The 19,441-nt window shown below is 44.1% G+C and overlaps 2 protein-coding genes and 1 non-coding gene across 6 annotated transcripts in view; 2 read left to right on the top strand and 1 right to left on the bottom strand.

Annotated features, from left to right (window-relative positions):
- The window catches only part of XPO4 (exportin 4), a 93,278-nt gene extending 83,699 nt beyond the window's left edge, over positions 1-9,579 (bottom strand). For all 3 annotated transcript variants that reach the window (XR_009691305.1, XM_061133369.1, XM_061133371.1), the window contains exon 1: positions 9,440-9,579. Coding sequence is in view for 2 of the 3 variants with exons in the window: in XM_061133369.1 (XP_060989352.1) it covers positions 9,440-9,508 (69 nt within the window). In the remaining variant the exon portion in view is untranslated. The remainder of the gene's footprint in view (positions 1-9,439) is intronic.
- Positions 972-1,096, top strand: LOC133049762 (small nucleolar RNA SNORA40). The gene has a single exon (XR_009691451.1). It is a non-coding gene; the product is annotated as a small nucleolar RNA SNORA40 (small nucleolar RNA).
- LOC133049392 (junctophilin-2-like) lies at positions 9,524-19,441 on the top strand. 2 transcript variants are annotated; one of them, XM_061133374.1, is made up of 2 exons: positions 9,524-10,097; positions 16,647-19,441. In XM_061133374.1, the coding sequence occupies exons 1-2, from the start codon at positions 9,531-9,533 to the stop codon at positions 16,650-16,652; spliced, it is 573 nt and encodes a 190-aa protein (XP_060989357.1). In that variant the 5' UTR covers positions 9,524-9,530; the 3' UTR covers positions 16,653-19,441. The 2 variants fall into 2 exon arrangements, with proteins under 2 accessions (XP_060989357.1, XP_060989356.1); XM_061133373.1 differs by lacking the exon at positions 16,647-19,441 and adding an exon at positions 14,900-16,637.

Here is a 19,441-nt window from a genome sequence, read left to right as displayed (position 1 = left end):
AGAAACATGTTTATTAAGATCAATGACTAAATTTTTAGCAAAGTAGGAATGGTTAGAGATTTCCTTAACCTGATAGAAAGAACTTTAAAAAAAAACTACAGCAGACATCAACTAATGTTGAAACAAAAAAGGTATTTCCTTGAATTGTCAGTAAACTATCAGTAAACCATCAAGGTCCACTGAACTCAGAAATTTTGGAGATTTCTTTTTTCTTTTTAAAGCAGTTTTAACTAATTGCAAGGCTTGATATTTCATGATTTTTACTTAGAGGTCTTCCAAAGAATAAAGGCAAATTCTATTTTTAAAAAACAGAATAAAACTCACTGTAATTTGAAGTCATTTATGGATCCAATGGACCCTTTTCTAAGACATATAAGATGATCTTGATGATCATATTTTTTCTATATCTTGAAAGATTTTGTTATTTCATCATTCTAAGGATTATTTCATCAGAACTCATCAATTATTTCAAATTATGCTAAGGAAAAACTAAAATAATAACAAAATTTTAAAAAAAGAAATGATTTTAAAGCCACCTAGAAAAGTAATACAATAGTAAAATAAAAATAAATCAGCACTATTATATTATCCTCAATTTTTTTTACTACATTGCTCAGAGTGTAATATGATCTTCCTAGAAGGTAAAAATGAAACCTGGGAACACCATCTTTGTAGTTTTTTTTTTAAGTTTCATTGAACAGTGTTGAGAATTAAGAATTTTTCATTTTCTACCCATAATGACAAAGAGAAAAAAACTGGTAAGGAAAGGCATTTCATAACTGAAATATAAATCAGAAGATGAATGCAAAAAGACATACAGCAGCACACTAAACCTACACTGTCTAAAACAGCAGTGACTGGCCACATTTGTTGAAATTAAAAGAAACTTCAAGAGGAAGGGGACAAACACATACCTCTGATCCATGTTGATGTAGGGCAGAAACCAACACAATATTGTAAAACAATTACCCTCCAGTTAAAAATAATTTTATAATTTGTGGACAAAGACTTACAGACAAGTGCAAAAGTAAGTCCTCTTTTGCAACCCACAACTCATTGTTCAGTATGAGTTTTGATACAGATAAGAAGGAACATGATCCATAAAATGGGTGTGTATTGATGAGCATGAAGATTGCTTCCAGGGCTATAAAGTTAAATAAGCTTTTAAATTACCAGCTGTATTGATCCTAGTACTCAGTTTTAATGTTGACATAAAACAAACAAAGATGGGCCCCTCTTTTTAGGCTTTTATCTTCGGAATACAGTGTCTGGATTTTCCAAAGGTATTGTCATATCCCAATGATCTCTGTCAAGTTCTAGGGTGAGATAACTTAGGAATTAATATCATTTGAACTTGATAAGCTTTTAGAGAACTAAACATCCCATCTCCTGACCCTAAACAGGAACCTATAGTGAACTGCTTGAGGAAACTGGATCTTAAAGATTACAGGTGGCAAACTTTGAAGTGCACTCCACTGAAGATCAGAGAGGCCCAACTAAAACAGCTGTGGCATCACAGCTGTGGATTGAGCAGAACTTTTTGTAGGGCTGCCTTGAAGATGACGACTTTGGAGGAACTATGGTGACTGGCAGTGGAAAGAATCAGGACGTGTGAAAATCCTTAAAAATTTATTGACTTAAATAACTTTGCCTATGTTATGAATAAAAAGAAACCTTTGTGCAGAAAAAAATAATAATAATAATTTTAAAAATAGATGAAACGTAAAATTCAGTTCCTTGGCTGCACTAGCCACATTTCAAGTGCTTAACTTAACACCCTGTGTGGCTGGCAGCTACCACACTGGACCACACAGAACATTCCTATCACAGCAGAGAGTTCTAAGGGACAACTCCACTAATGATGATAAAACTGATCATATAAGTGTAATCTCAGCCCTCGTCTTGAGATGGTGATACTCGAAATCAGTTGTTCTCAGCTGAGGCCACTGTGTGCCCTAGGGGGCAGCTAGCAGTGTCTGGAGACACGTTTGGTTGCCACAGCTGGGAAGGGGTGCTGCTGGCAGCAAGTGCAGAAAGAGCAGGGATGCTGTTCAAGATCCTTCAGTGCACAGCCCAGCCCCAAACACCCAGAGTGACAGGGCTGGGAAACCCCACCCCAGGTGGATTTTCTCAGACTCAAGAATCAACGAGCAAACATCATACCTCCAAGGACAAAAAGGCAATTCAGAATTCTCATCCATTACACAGAACTACTTCATTACCCAATATTCTGTCACCAAGAACCTGAACCAACATGTTTTGCTAAAAGGATATGTGACAATGTCTTCTCTCTTATGATGTCTGTGTAAGAAAATCTGCTTGATACAGTTCATAAAATGATTCTACAGCAAGAAAAAGAATAATAATCTAAAACAAATTAAAGATGGCTTCCCAGGTGGCTGAGTGGTAAAGAATCCACCTGCCAATACAGGAGACATGGGTTCAATTCTTGGGTCGGGAAGATCCCCTGGAGGAGGAAATGGCAGCCCACTCCAGTACTCTTGCCTGGCAAACCCCATGGACAGAGGAGCCTGGCAGGGGTCACAAAAGAATCAGTATTTACAGAGCAGAAGGTGAAACCAAAGAGATACAGTCACACTTTACACCCGAGCTGCCCAAAATGGTAGCCACTGCCCCCATACGACTGTTTTAAAGTAAAAAACTCAGTTCCTCCTTTGCACAAGCCATCTTTCAAGGGCTCAACAACCACCTGTGGCTACTGGCTACCTCACTGGAGAGTGCAGATACAGAGGACACTTGAAGAGAAGACACTTGAAAAAATTTAATTAATTCAGCAAATATTTACTAAGTGGTTCCTATGAGATTACCTAGATTCACATGATTTCATGCAATGTTATTTGACAGATTAATGTACAAAATAACAGCTATCACTTCTAGAGCACTTATTATGTACCAGGTACTGTATTAAACATGTTTCTTCTAAAGTAAATGAAATCACTTAATCTATACATTAACTCTCTGGAAATAATATATTTTCCTATTTTGGAGATGAGGAAACAGACACAGAGGTTAAGTGACTTGCCAAGTGTCACATGTCTGGTCATGGGTGGAGCCAAGAAGAATCCAAACAACTTGGCTCCAGAACCTCTGTGTTTTCCTGCTGCTCAATTCCTAAGAGTCAGTACTTATGCTTCCTGGTCTAGCAATGGGATGACTTTCTAACATCTTATCTATGTCACCGTCATAATAGTATTATTTCCCAATTAGCTCTCTAATCCCTGCCACAAAGTCACAAACTATAGATAGACCAGCAGGAATGGGGTCAAAGAATTTTATATTTGGACATTTCTATATTTCATAAAATAAATATATTTTATATTTATTTATATGGATATATTATGGACTAAAATAAAATTTCTAAGATAAAAACTCAGAAATTCTTAGCTTATACAAGCTGTTCAAGCTCCCCAGCTTCCCTCAAATACACATGCACTCTCTTTTACCAAACAAATCATCCTGGCATTAAAAAATTTTTGGAAGAATATTAACATATCCCTCTTCCATCCTAGCTTTGCGCAGAGTCTCATCCTCTCTTTGCAGAACAACGTCGAAAGCCTCCTAACTGGTCTTTGAACTTAACCTCTTGCTTCTCTCAGGCCGATCTTCACATTGCTGTCACCCAGCGAAACCACCGAACTGGTGTGGAATACTGCAGGGCGACCTTAGATCACCCACCCTGCCCATCCGCCTGGGCCCATCTTCCTTCCCTATTTACTCGTTCCCTTCCTTCAACAAATATTACCAACCAAATATTAAGTGCAAATGAAGTTCCTAAGCTAATACATATTAGCATCCAGCCAGTGAGACCAACAGAGAAGGCAATGGCAACCCACTCCAGTACTCTTGCCTGGAAAATCCCATGGATGGAGGAGCCTAGAAGGCTGCGCTCCATGGGGTCGCATAGAGTCGGACACGACTGAGCGACTTCACTTTCACTTTTCACTTTCATGCACTGGAGAAGGAAATGGCAACCCACTCCAGTATTCTTGCCTGGAGAATCCCAGGGACAGTGGAGCCTGGTGGGCTGCCATCTATGGGGCTGCACAGAGTCGGACACGACTGAAGTGACTTAGCAGCAGCAGTGAGACCAACATTCATTCATTAATCACACAAACAAATGTAAAATCCCAGATGGCACAGATGTACCTAAGTTCAGGACAGGTGAGTCTCACATTTCTGGGAAGCTAAGAGGGCATTCCTGAGACCTGAAGGATCAAGTGAGAGTGAGGAAAAGTGTTTCAGGCAGAGTGACCAGGAACGAAAGGCTCTGAGACAGGACCAAGGACAGGATGGGAGATGGAAGGATGGAGAGAGCTGCTATGCTGATTCAGAGAAAAGCGATGGGAGAAGGGTCCTCGGAAGCTGGAAAGATAGAAACTTATCCAGAGCCTTACAAACAGAAAATGTAGTGAAACTTCAAACCCAGGTACTCTGTCTGGAACCCTCCCCTACAACATATTTCTATCCACAAATTACAATCAAACGTCCACTCTGTGCTGGGAAATGTGCTAGATGCTTCAGACACAAGTCAGTCAATGATAAGCAAAAACAAATAGAATCCGTGTTTCCCAGGAGCTCACAATCCAGCAGAGGAGTCAATTACATAATCGACAAGTAGCATAAAACTGGAGGTTTTATCACTGTTACTAAAGCAAACAGTGATATGAAAAGAGCATTAAATCTAGTCCAGAGTGCTCAGACTTATTTCTGCCAAAGTGAACAACTACACTGAGGTCTGAAAAGCCAAACATCCACTAGGTACAAGCGGGAGAGGCTGTTGCAAGCCAGGGGCGTACCTGCTTGGGAGGCTCAGGGAGGAGGAAGCTGATCCAATGTGACAGACAGGTGCCAGTCTACAAAGCCCCAGGCCAGCTTCCCCAGTGTGTGACCAGGGCGGTAGCATCGGGCCCAGCTCTCTCCAAAGGGCCTCGACCTTAATGTGACACTCTGTGGTGGCCATCCTGAAATTCTTAACCATTTTATCTTTGAACCTGTGTTTTCTAAGTGAAGCCCAACAGGACAATGGAAAATGCACAGGAGTGGTGAGGACAGAACTCAAGAACATGCCTCTAGGAGGCCTGGGGCAACCGGCCAAGGGGGCTAGAGCGGGAGCTGGGTCCAAGCGGCAGCAGCAGAAGGGCGCCACCAGCCTGCTGGTCCACCCCAGAGCCTGTCCCTAAGGCACCCTACAGATACTAAATGCTTCAGACTGAACCTAATGACAGGAACTCTGTCAAGACTTAAATCTTTTAAGAAAAAACTTTGTGCAAGAATCATCAGCTCTAAATGTACTGCAACTTATACTTGTAAATAACTACTTTCAGCCCTGTGTATCCACAGATTCAACCAACTACAGATCAAAAATATTTAGGACAAAATTTCAGAAAGTTCCAAAAAGCAAAACTTGAATTTGGGACTTCCCTGGCAGTTTAGTGGTTAAGACAGCATTTCCACCGCAGGGGCTGCAGGTTCAATCCTGGTGGGAGAACTAGATCCCACAGGCTACAACTAAGACCTGGCGAAGCCAAATAAATATTTTTTTTAAAAGGTCTCTTTTCTCCTGTTTCCTCAGCATGTACAATTCATGCCTAGCAGACGTGTACTGAAGACACTCTGTAGAATGAGTGAATGGCCAGACACTGAATTTCAGAGCCAAACCATCTGTGTGACCGTGGGCATACCAGTTACCATCTCTGAACCTCGGATTTTCTCATTTATAAAGTTTAAGAATAACTCTTCTCCCATCCACTTCACAGGGCTGATTTAAGAATGGTGGACTTCCCTGGTGGTTCACAGGTTGAGAATCTGCCTGCCAATGCAGGAGACAAGGGTTCAATCCCTGATCCCAGAGGATCCCACATGCTGCTCCACAACTTCTGAGCCCGTGGCCTAGGGCGGTGCTCCACAGGAGAAACCGCCAGTTCACTACAACTCAAGAGAAAGCCCACACGCAGCAGCTAAGTCCCAGTGCAGCCAAAAAGAGAATCAAATAAAATGGAAAGAATTGTTCTACAGCACTACATTTTGGCCAATGCTTTTAAAATGTTAACCAAATTCCATAATAAAAACCAATCATGAACCCTTCTCATTAAAGTTCCATTTAGATTCATTAAAACCTATTCCAGCTTTAAAACAAATATAAAGTATCAATTAATGTATGTGTTCTCCATTATTTTATATTATCACTGCACACACTCATTAAGGACAATCACAATAAACTGTGGAAAATTCTCAAAGAGATGGGAATACCAGACCACCTGACCTGCCTCTTGACAAACCTGTATGCAGGTCAGGAAGCAACAGTTAGAACTGGACATGCAACAACAGACTGGTTCCAAATAGGAAAAGGAGTTCGTTAAGGCTGTATATTGTCACCCTGCTTATTTAACTTATATGCAGAGTACATCATGAGAAAGGCTGGGCTGGAAGAAGCACAAGCTGGAATCAAGATTGCCGGGAGAAATATTAGTAACCTCAGATATGCAGATGACACCACCCTTATGGCAGAAAGTGAAGAAGAACTAAAGAGCCTCTTAATAAAAGTGAAAAAGGAGAGTGAAAAAGTTGACTTAAAGCTCAGCATTCAGAAAACTAAGATCATGGCATCCGTTTCCATCACTTCATGGCAAACAGATGGGGAAACAGTGGCTGACTATTTTTTGGGGTTCCAAAAAATGCAGATGGTGATTGCAGTCATGAAATTAAAAGACACTTACTACTTGGATGAAAAGTTATGACCAACCTACAGCATATTAAAAAGCAAAGACATTACGTTGCAACAAAGGTCCGTCTAGTCAAGGCTATGGTTTTTCCAGTAGTCATGTATGGATGTGAGAGTTGGACTATAAAGAAAGCTGAGCGCTGAAGAATTGATGCTTTTGAACTGTGGTGCTGGAGAAGACTCTTGAGAGTCCCTTGGACTGCAAGGAGATCCAACCAGTCCATCCTGAAGGAAATCAGTCCTGGGTGTTCACTGGAAGGACTGATGTTGAAGCTGAAACTCCAATACTTTGGCCACCTGATGCGAAGAGCTGACTCATTTGAAAAGACGCTGATGCTGGGAAAGATTGAGGGCAGGAAGAGAAGGGGATGACAGAGGATGAGATGGTTGGATGGCAATACCGACTCAATGGATATGAGTCTGGGTAGGCTCTGAGAGTTAGTGATGGACAGGGAGGCCTGGCGTGCTGCAGTTCATGGGGTCACAAAGAGTCGGATGCAACTGAACTGAACAGTAAGTAACTGAAGGAGGTTTGACAATCTTCAGTTAAATTGCTCAGTCGTGTCCAACTCTTTGTGACCCCATGGACTTCAGCACACCAGGTATCCCCAAATAATTAGTTCACCTGCTTTCTATTCTCACTACCCCGAAGGCTAAAAACCACACATTGGTAACAGATGAACCTGCGCTGGATTCCCCACTCTACCACTTTCTTTGAAAATTTAGGTAAATTACTTAACATCTACATATTTCAGTCCCTTAGTCTTTCATGAAAATGAAAGTAATAACTACCTCACAGTTACTGATGATCAAATAAGGTAATACATGTGAAGTAGCTGGCATAGTACCTCACACACAGTGAGCACTGGGTAAAATGTCAGCTGTCACTCTTAAGATGAACTGCAGCTTCCATCTGGGAAACCACGCAGTCTCTGCTACATATCCACACTGTCAAACAGTAAGTGGACTTTCCAAAAAGAAATTTTCTATTTTAATAACACTTTTTTCAATACTCTTCTCCTCTGGAAAGATTTCAAGTATGTAAACAGATACCAATACAACACACAGGAGAGGTGGTGAGGCAGAGCAGAAAGAGACCCAGCTTTAGAGCCACACATGGGAGTTGTAGACCTAATTCAGCCACAAAGTAATTATGTAACCCGGGCCACTTAAGCTCTCTCTCAACCTTGTAAAGGCGTTGCAAGGATTAACAAAGTATGTAAAGCATCAAGCACAGTGTCAGGCAGGTGATATACACTCAATTACTAGTATTTACTCGGACTCCTCCCCCCTACTCCCTTACAAGTGATAAGAATAGCTTTGCCAGGAAGAGAAAAGGTCCTAGCAAGCACAAATACTAACCAGTACTGAGACCAACTATGAAGGACAATTATTTTATATTAGTTGCCATGAGAACTAAAGCCGTGTTTTTGGGGGGAGGGGGTCACATACTCCTTCCAAAGTCTAATGAAAACGGGGCCTCTGCCTTATAGAAAATTTCCAGATATCTCAGGAAACGCTCTAAGTCAGAGATTTTAAGAACATGGTATTTAAGGGAAATAATAGCTAGTTTTTTTCTGGACTTAAGTTGCCAGAGTCTGAAAACGTTCCCTAAGTCACTTTTTGTGATAAAACGATTCACCTAACTTCGCTCATATTGCGGCAAGTAAACCCTGCTTTAATTAAACTTCTCAGCTTCATAAGCTAAATTTCATAAGCTATCTGGTGTTGGGTGTGAAAACTTGATAAAAGGAACTACGAACTATATGAGAATTAGTTCAAAAGTCTTAAAATGTGATGCCTGAACATATAACCCAAACACCTAGCCAAAAGGGGGTAAAAGGTGCAAAAAGGTACCGAAGATTGCTGCATCCAATTCTTAATAAGGCTGTTTGTCAATTCAAGGAATCAAGCCTCTTAACTTCCAGAGAAATCAAAAACACGGAAGTCGTGGTTTACAAAAACAAAACTGAGCCAGCAAGTAGTTTATTGACTAACTAAACATGGTTTATCCTTGCTTCTACTCTGTGAGTGGAATGCCTTATTCTGACTCGGCCTCACCTTCTCGAGTAGGTAATAACCTACTGACTAAATTGTTGTGTTCATTGTACTGCAGCAGGAAAAAGTCCACGACAGCTGCACACCCAACTCTCCCCAACGCACGACCCACACGGAGCTCGGCCCCAAAGTTGTGCCCCAATGACCTTGGTCCTAGGATTCCCCTCCCTCCCTCCCGCCGCTCCTTCCTTGTGCGGCCGGCTGCGGCTGCCCAGCCGTGGTCGCAGGTGGGAGAAAGCGCTCGGGGACCCAAAAGCACGAGCGGAACCACAGGTGCAGACGGCACCCGGGCCATGCCAGCCCTCCGCCGGCACCCGCTCCCCAGCGGCGCGCACAGCCCCGACCTAGCGCCAGCCTCCCCCCGACCCCGAGCGGAGGGCCGGGGCGCACGAAGCATTCCTTCGGCCCCACTCGGTGGCGCGGCTGGGGCGCCGCACAGTCACGGAGCGGAGAGTCCGGCCAGGGGCGCCGAGGCAGGAGCGCAGGCGGATGAGAGTCCTGCGCCACGCCACCGCCGCCTGCTCCAGCCCTGGGCTCCCGGGAGGCCCCGGCCGGTCACCAGTCCGGCGGGCGCCAAGGCCGAGCACGGCAGCGCCGGCAGAGACCGCGGGCGCGGGGCGCGGGGGCGCGGGCACTTACCATCAGAACTTTGGCCGCGTTCTCCAGCTGAGCGATCACTTCTGGGGGCCCCAGCGCCGCCGCCATCATGGTCTCTCTTCAATGACGCGCCATGCGCTGCATTCTGGGAGTGGGCGCCCGGCCGGCCAATCGCGAGATTCCTCGGGCTCGCGCGCTCCCGCCCGAGCCGTCGCGGCCGCCGACGTCGACGCAGGGTCGCGGGGTCACGGGTGCGGGTGGGCGAGGGCTGTGGGCAGGCGAGGGCTGTGGGCGCTCCCCCGGGACCGGCTGCCTCCCGGCCCGCCCGTTCGCTCGCCGCCGGCCCCGGGGGCGCCTCTGGCCCTGCCCTGTCCTCTGTGAACGCGTCCCTCCCAGGCAGGGCGGCTTGCGCCCCGCGAGAGCGCGTGCCCCCGTGCGGGGCCGGCGCGGGATCGGGCCGAGGTCGGGGCCAGCCCCCGCGAGGCCGACTTCCGGGCGGAGCCGACGGGCAGGTCTGGCAAGGGCTCAGTGCCCAGCTTCCCCACCCGAGCCTGAGAGCGCCCTGTCCGCGCTCGCGCCGGCCCTCAACTGCTGGAGACCAGGCTCTGTTCTGAGCGACACCTGCGTACCTGCTACTAGCTTCCACCTCTTGGTGCCGGTCTGCTTCTTGGGGTACACAGAAAGTCAGTTTCGTTTCAGTGTAAGTTTCCTCTGTTAATAACTTCATTTCCTCTTCCAATTGTAAATAAGCCATATTCGCGGAGTTTTCCCTTTTTTATGTCCCTGCAACAGAATTGCATTGTTAACTTCTTTGAGAAACGAGTTATTATATTTGGCATCTCTACAACATGAAGTTGAGGAAGTGAATTAACAAGGTTTTTATTGCTTAAGAAACAAAGGAAGTACCTCTTATTTCGTTACAAAAGGGCAAAGTGAGTGCAGTTAATGGCTTTTTAAAAAATTGTGTGAAATTGGTTCACATAGTGCCTCACATGTAGAAGGCATTCAATAAATATTTCACTAAGTACAAACGTCTGGACTTGATTTTACGACTACTCCATGGTGTGAAGCGATACATATTCATTAAAAACTGTACTTCAAATTTTGATCTCTTCCTGGACAGCAGGTGCGGTCTGATACAGACGTGGTGCACAATCAGGAAGGTGAACAACTGATATCTTAGAAACATTCTGTTTTTCACTTTCAGTACCATGTTCACTAAATTAAATGAGACAGTCAACACTATTATAAAATAGACTCGCTATTAGATGATTTTGCCCAGCTGGAGGCTAATATAAGTGTTTCGACCACCTTTACTGTAGGTGAGGCTTGGTAGGTTAGATGTATTAAATGCATTTTCAGCTTATGATGTTTTCAACTTATGATGGGTTTATTGGGACTTGACTCGATCATAAGCCAAGGAAGATCTGTATAGCAATCTGCAAGATTACAGTGTCTCTACCTGCTACCAAGAGTTATCACTGCAGATCAAAGATACATCTTCAAAAGTGTAGACAAATGAGTATTTTATGACATTAAATGTTTGAGGCTTATAATGCTTCAGATTGTGCCCTGTGTTCCAGAGCATTTGTTTTGTGCAGCTACACAAGAGCTTTGCATCAAGATGCTCGTTAAGAATGAAGAAGAAAAGGTATTTTATTAAATGTGAAGATGAGTATGCTTCCTTTCAAATTAGCTTAGCATTTTGAAGTTACATCTCAACATAATGGAGCCATAAATTTTAGGACAGGGTTGTAGACTCTCACTGTTGAAAGATACTAGAATTTACCTACTACTTTAGCCTTCTCTCCAGTGTCTGACTCTTGTTATTTCTTGACTTACTATTCGACAGTAGCACTCTCCTGGGGTGGGGCAGAGTAGTGTCCCTGCCTACCCACATAACGCTTCACATCCTTAAGTAGAAGAAAGTTGTCAGATTGCAATTTCTCACTTGACACAAAAGAGAAATATTTATGGTCTAAGAATCTGCTCGAAATGTTCCTGAAATCAAGAACAATTCACAAATACTACATCTCCTATACTCTTAGGGTATGCCTTTAACACTTGTGATGTCATGGGCTCCAAAAGTGATTAGTTGAATATATTGTATACTTTTCCTTGGAAACAGGTTTAGTTTGGGGGATGTGGGGTGGTTTTTTGGTCTTTGTGTGTGTGTGTCAAGCCATAAACATCTTGTCAACATAAACATGCTGATTGAAATACCTTGGAGCAACAGTTCTCAGAGCGTAGGCTAGGGACACTTACTAAGTCCCAGAACATCAAGGAGATCCCTAAGATCCTATGAGAGGATCTTGGTCAAAACTATTTTCAGATGGCTTTAGTCCTATAGCCATGGATGGATGGCATCACCAATTCAATGGACATGAACTTGGGCAAACTCCAGGAGATAGTGAGGGACAGGGTGGCCTGGCTTGTTGCAGTCCATGGGGTCACAAAGAGTCAGGCTGAGTCATGACTCAGACTCAGTCATGACTGAGCAACTGAACAACTTAGTGACTAGTCCTATCAGTAACTACTTTGAATTGATGTAACCCCCCCAATCAAGACACAGATTAGCTAAATGGATTAAAAACACAGGATCCAACTATCTGTTCCCTCTTACTACTTCTATTCAACATACTAATGGATGTCCTAGCCAAAGCAATTAGGCAAGATAAATAAAAGGCATCCAAATCAGGAAGAAGGATTATCTCTGCACAGATGACGTGATCTTATTTTTTTTGTTGTTAGTTTAAAATTTTATTTTTTTTTAATTTTTTAAAATATTTTTATGTAATAAAAAGTAAAAGTCCTTGTCCAACCATCCTTGAGGGGCATGTCTGTTTCTCTTACGCAGGTGACTCAAGTTAATGGGGAAGAAAGAACAGGGGGCCCAAGGTTATAAATAATAGAAAATAAAAGATCTTCGTCTCCAGCGGGGAGAGGGGGGATAGATGAGAGGACGGGAGGGCAAGATGGGGTGGGGATGGGCAGGGGCAGAGCAGGAAACCCCCCCCCACCCCCGCTGGACCCTGGCCCTACCCACTTTGAGGCCCTTCCCATTCAAGGTGCTTGGCAGGAATTCCCCAGCTCCCCAGGGGCTGGGAAAGGGGGTGGGGGGCTAGGACTGGTCCGAGCTGCTGGGGGAAGAGACATAGATCACTCTTCCCTCCACTCGTGGAGGTCGACGTGATCTTATATACAGAAAATCCTAAAGATTCCACAAAAATCTGTTAGAACTAATCAATGAATTCCACAAAGTTACAAAATATAAAATGAATTTTAAAATGTCAGTTGCATTTTTATATACTAACAATGAGCCATCAGGAAAGGAAATAAAGAAAACAGTTTCAGGGAATTCCCTGGTGGTCCCATGGTTAAGAACCCACCTTCCACTGCAGGGGACTCAGGTTCCATCCTCCCCGGGGAAGGAAGATCCCACATGCCTCAGAGCAATTAAGCCCTTAACCTGGCAAGCCGAAACTACTAAGCCAGCATGCCACAACAGAGAGCCTGGGTCCCACGTGCTGCAGCTAAGGCCCAACGCAGCCAACTAAATATTTGAAAAATTTTATCCAAGTCAAAACTACAATGAAGCCTTACAAGGAACATAGATAAAATTATGCAACAGAGTGAGAGATTATTCTATTTTACTTGAGAGACTCAAGAACAAATCTCTTTTTTAAAAGGCATTTCTAAACCCAAATTAAATGGCCACACTTAATAAAAATAATTCTATATCAATAGAGGACACCTGATCTAGAAAGTGTTAAGGGATCTTATGACCCAAAGTTCTGAAAACTTTGAAGGCAGCAGTATAGAACCGAATGTATTACGGTATCAAATTTATAGGAGCTTAATGTATTTGTCCAGAAATAAAAACATAAGACCAAAAGGGAACTATGTCTTCAAAATATCTCCTTTGTACAGAAAGTATATTTCTGTACATATGATACGTCTGTGAAATGTTACTATTTAAAGTTCTTAAATATTAAATACTTGATTAACATAGCACAGTTCTGATGTCTATCAAAGTAACTGTAAACAGCAGTGCTTTATCCCTCCTGTTCTCACAACGTATCATCTTGAAATTTACTTCTAAACCAGTTTAACCAAGTACAATATTCCATCTTCCTTATAAAGTTGAATGTTATAAGGCATCCATCCCATTAAAAGTTTTGAGACCGGGATGAAGACCTCTTTTCCAGAGAGGTCTCTGGAATTCCGACAACCCAGCAACCTAAAGGCATGAGATGCATCAGATTTCCAAAGGCTTTACCCAAGCCCCCTGCTGCTGGGGAGCCTCCGGGTACCCAGCCGGCCAGAGGCTCAGTCCAAGGAGCGACCACCTAGAGGGCTACTGTACCATCCTAGTGCATGATGTCATGGTGGGAAAAGGCCGCCCGAGGGTGGGCCTGGTTTCGCCTGGAAAACAGAAATTATAGATGCATCAGGGGCAAGACAGAAGATGCCATGGAGAGGCGGCAGAGGGATGCTGTAGTTTGTCAGGGTTCAGAGCCTGGAGCTCAGGCAGAGTAGAGGCAGGGGTCCAGTCGGGGCAGAGGGGAGCCTCAGCCTGGGACCAAGTTCCTCTCAAGCAGGCCTGATCAGGCTCTTCAAATGATGCCACAGGACTGACATTTCAAGATGTCCTTTGCTCATGGAGAAGAATCAGAGCCAAAGCTGCTGGCAGTGGACAAAGGACTGCCCAGCTGGGCTTCTGCTGCGAGTTCTTGGGAGTGGGGCCTGGAGGGGGCCTCCCATCCCAGGGACAGGACTGGCTTGTCTGAGAACAGCAACTAGGACTTGGTTCCTGCCTCAGTCTCGGGCCTGAGCCCTGTGACCAGGAACTGACAGTGACACCTGCCTGGGTTCTGATAGAACAGAGGCTGGTGGAGGTGGTTCCTGATGGACACCCCAGGAGTCCATCACTAGCCCCCAGAGATGATCTGGGTGGTTGTCAGTAGAGCTCTGCTTTTTTCTGAATGCCTTAAGACAACAGGAAATTGGCAAAAGTGGGGCTTGATTTATAAATGTCCTGAAGCCGCTGCTGTCCCTGTTCGTGGTGTCTGTCCTCTGACCTGTGGGCAGCCCTGGGCCTGCACAGAGGTGTCCTGCCATCCCCACCCAGCTGTCATCTCACTTTGAGCCCTGAGGGCATCCTCCAACAAGATACAGATGTCACAAGCAATGGCATTTGGATCCTCTAATCTGAATATTCTGGGTCATTATTGATGGCAACTTTGCCAAATGTTCCAAAATATTCTGATTCTTCTAAAGCCTCTGATAAGCTGGGCAAGAGGAAGACTCACAGCAAAGATGATGTTTGTGCAGTGCAGACACCAGGCAGTCTGAAGCCGTGGCTTCTGTCTTCTCTTGTTTTGTGTCTGTTTTCCTCATTCTTTATCCTCCTCCACTCTTCCTGGGAGGGTGGGCTGTTACGGCAGGGGCTTCTGGACTGCCCCTCTACCTGCCGGACCAAGCCCTGTGTTGTCACTGCAGACCTGACGCACCCAGCAGCCACCGGGGTGAGGGCCTGCCTCACAGACGCCCAGAGGAGAGCAGCCACTCCGCCCGCCCGCCCAGACGGCCCAGCCGGCTCTAAAACAAGACTTCAAGAACCAACCTGCTGCTCTGGCAAATGCACCCACCAGGAAGAGCCTCCTCTGACACGTCTGGAGAGAAGGAACAGGGTATTTGGCAACTGCTGATTTGCCTGCTTTTTTGACAGCCTCGGCTAGCTTGGTCCCACTGTCTCCAAGACCAGTTGCCCCACTGCACCTGGCCTCGGCCCTGCAACTGCCGCCCTCCCCCCAGCAGCCTTCCGGCCTCCTGCTGCGACTGCAGGCCTTCAACACAGCGCAAGCCCTCAGCCTCTCAAAGACTGTCCTGGGGGCCCTGTTGGCTCTCCTGACTCTTTACCCTGCATGTTTACCTAAAAGGAAGAAAGGGTCCTGGGTCCTGGTTTAAGTAAAACTGTTCTTTCTGTAGCCTTAAATAATTTTCTCTCCAAGTTCGATGAAAGTAATGACTATGGAACTTATTCACAGAATCAGCTAATCCCATCTGTTTTATAGTTGGTCCTGCAAAAAATCTGATAAATTTATGTAGAGACTAGGACTTCCCTAAAGATCCTGCATGCTGCAACAAAGATCCAGCACAGCCAAATAAATAAATACTTTTTAAGAATTTCTGTAAGACTTCTAGGGCTTTTTAAACATTCAAGCTTCCACTTTAAGGATTTAATACGTTCCACGTGGTACTCAATTATACACACTAAACACAGTGCTGCCCAATGTATTTTTGACTCAATGTGTACTGAACAAATAGTAGGTGCCCATAATGATTCAAGACCAGAGTAAGCCACACTATTCTGGGATCCCTTGACAGTCCAGTTTTTAAATTGGGGGGAGAAGGGGAGAGGAAGGAGACATACTGTAGATTTGCCTTAAGAAAATAGAAATCTGCACTATATTTATCGCTTCTAAGTGACTGAGTAGGTTCAACAGCACCTTCCTGGAATATATAGATATAAAAAGAAAGAACACATTGCATGAATAAAAAGAAAGTCCTACTGTAGAGCACAGGGAACTGTATACAGTCTCCTGGGATAAACCATAATGAAGAATATATATAATATTCTATACAGTATTTTAGTATTTATATATATAGGGACTTCCCTGGTGGTCCAGTGGTTAAGACCCTGCACTTCCACTGCAAGGGGAATTGGGTTCGATCCCTGATCGGGGAACTAAATTCCCACAAGCCTTGTGGTGTGGCCCAAAAAAAGGAAAAAAAAAAATGTGTAAGTCTCTTTGCCATACAGCAGAAATTAGCACAAAACTGTAAATCAACTAGACTTCAACTATAAAACGTGAAAGAAAAACACTGCAATTTGTGGGTGGTTTAATAAGAATCCCTCCCTACTTTCCGCTCCCTAGAAAGGACCTACCAGGACATTCTGTGAGTGCAGATCTTAAAAGTGCGTGCAGATCTTACTTGCAAAAGCACATCACCAGCTCCCTCTGCTGTCTGTTGGTTGGACTTGGAACTCAGAGATTCAGAATCTGGGGTACTTTCTGGACTAAAATACTGTACAGAATTCAGGATAAGTTAAGACTGGATTAGGCACAGGCAGGTCTATTCTGTATATATTACATATTCCAGAGTAAAGGAAAGCAAACCACCAAATTTGCAGAAGGGATTCCTACATGTATTTTCACTATAATAATGTCTGTTTTTGCTTCAGCTATGACCATGTAACCTCTTGCTGTGAAGAAGACAGACTTGCAACATTTATGTGTTTATTTAGCATAAATTACACGGTCCAGAAGAGAAACATGCAAAGCAAATTGACTTAAGACAATTCAGATGATCTCATGAAGTTACTTGTGGAAGATCAGAGCAGAGCAGCCAACACCCACCGAGAGAGTTCCGAAGCCTCTGGGTGTGAACTCCACTGACCCAAACAGCTAAACACCAACAGAAAATTCCAAAACTGCTTGAGATGGCACCTGGGCCACCTCTGCCTTGAACTGAAGCTTTCCTCTCCAGTTCATCAGCTCTTTAAGGTCAAAATTCTGGGGTGGGGGGGAACAGACAACTAATTAATTAGGAAGAAACCCTGAAGCTGTATTTAGGTTAATTTTATTTTCTTTTCCTGGCCTTAAAGTATTTTTCATTCCAAGTATTAAAGCCTTCTTGAAATCTCCAAGATGGAAAGTGATTATAGAAATAGTGTGGTTCACCGGGGATAACATTTACATAGTTGTAGTAAGAAGGAAAGTTATGACCAACCTAGACAGCATATTAAAAAGCAGAGACATTACTTTGCCAACAAAGGTCCTTCTAGTCAAGGCTATGGTTTTTCCAGTAGTCATGTATGGATGTGAGAGCTGGACCATAAAGAAAGCTGAGCGCTGAAGAATTGATGCTTTTGAACTGTGGTGTTGGAGAAGACTCTTGAGAGTCCCTTGGACTGCAAGGGGATCCAACCAGTCCATCCTAAAGGAAATCAGTCCTGAATATTCACTGGAAGGACTGATGTTGAAGCTGAAGCTCCAGTACTTTGGCTACCTGATGCAAAGAACTGACTCTTTGGAAAAGACCCTGATGCTGGGAAAGACTGAATGTGGGAGGAGAAGGGGATGACAGAGGATGAGATGGTTGGATGGCATCACCGACTCAATGGACATGAGCTTGGGTAAACTCCGCGAATTAGTGATGGACAGGGAGGCCTGGTGTGCTGCAGTCCATGGGGTCACAAAGAGTCGGACACGACTGAGCGACTGAACTGAGTAACATGCTAATTATCAACTTTACCAAAAGTCTGACAGTGTGTATCAGGAAGATGGGAGTGGGAAGGACAGGCCTGGGCAGGGGGGAAGAGGTCTTAAAAGGAACTAAATTCTCATCTTCTGTAACAACAGGAAGTTAAGTACATCATGCCAAGATGAAAAACTCAAAAAAGATACTGCTTTCCAAGAATACAATCTGGATACGAGTCCTCTGTCAGATCTGTGCACAGATAATATTCACCCGTTTTCATAATGGTGACTTTATTATTTTGAAAAAGACCTTTATTTGCTTTGTGAAAGTTGCTCAGTCGTGTCCGACTCTTTACAACACCAAAGACTGTACAGTCCAAGGAATTCTCTAGGCCAGAATACTGGAGTGGGTAGCCTTTCCCTCCTCCAGGGGATCTTCCCGATCCATGAATCAAACCGGGGTCTCCTGCATTGCAGGCGGATTCTTAACCAACTGAGGTATCAGAGAAGCCCTTATTTGCTTTACATAGCAGTAAAAATTATATATTATACATCATGTATATCTGGGCTCAGTCACTAAGTCATTCCAACTCCTTTGTGACTCCTTGGACTATAGCCCATCAGGCTCCTAAGTCCATGTAATTTTCCAGGCAAGAATACTGGAATGGGTTGCCATTTCCTACTCCAGTGGAAAGTCTTAATTTTTATGAAGCCAAATGTATTTTCTTTTACTTTTAGTGCTTTCAGTGTTCTATTTAAGAAGTCCTTTCCTTCTTCACGATGGTAAAGAAATTTTTGTTTTCATCTAGCTTTTTAGGTGTTTACATTAAATCTATGATCCCTGTCGAAGTATTTTTGTGTATATTGAATTAATCATTGGCTTGTGTTTTCCATTTACTGTTTTTTATATCCTCCTCCCAAATCCAATCCCAAACTGTTCTCCAAGCACCAATCTCCTCTAAGGCAGGTAAATTACCTCTTTCCAGCAAAGGTCATCTCCTACACCCTCTGACCGAGGATCTGAGCAAGCAGCCCACCCCCCACACCTGGGGCACAGCTGTCCTTTGGGACCCCCAACAGCTCCCAGGAGCCCCCTCACTCCTCCCCTTTGCTGGATCCATTTCTTGGAGCCCGTGTCTGCCTCCAGCTTTCTGGGAAAATATATGGGAAGAAAATATTCTGAATTCTTGAATGTCTGAAATGTCTTTATTCTACCCTCATACTCAACTAATGACGTGTCTGGATTGAAAACAATTGTGTGCTCAGTCGCTCAGTCACGTCCAACGCTTTGTGACTCCATGGACTCTCTAGCCCACCAGGTTCCTCTGACTGTGGGATTTTCCACTGGAGTGGGTTGCCATTTCCTTCTTTTCACACAATTTGAAGGCCTTGTTCCGTCATCCTCTAGTGTCTAGAATTGGTGTTACCCTCAAAGTCGTTCTGATTCTTTTTATCTTTTGGTTCTGATTCTTGATCCTTTGCATATGAACTGTTTTATCTCTCTGAAGTTTGCAGGACTTTCCCTTTGTTCCAAACATTCTTGAATTTTCTGATGACGTACATTTATTTGTATGATTCTATTTTTACCCATTAGTTCTGGGCACCTCAGGTCCTTTCAATCTAAAAATATACCCCTGGGACTTCCCAGAGATCCAGTGCTCCCAATGCAGGGGGCCTGGGTTCAATCCCTGGTCAGGGAACTAGATCCCACATACCACAACTAAGAGTTCACATGCCATGACTAAAAGATCCCACACACCGCAACTAAGACCCCAGC

Source organism: Dama dama, chromosome 30 (assembly GCF_033118175.1).
Source record: "Dama dama isolate Ldn47 chromosome 30, ASM3311817v1, whole genome shotgun sequence".
Classification (NCBI taxonomy): Eukaryota; Metazoa; Chordata; class Mammalia; order Artiodactyla; family Cervidae; genus Dama; species Dama dama.
This window is presented reverse-complemented; position numbering and strand designations above follow the sequence as displayed.

Bases quoted from the DNA above. Each gene is read 5' to 3' on its own strand.
- LOC133049392 (XM_061133374.1), top strand. From the start codon at position 9,531: ATGCGCTGCATTCTGGGAGTGGGCGCCCGGCCGGCCAATCGCGAGATT.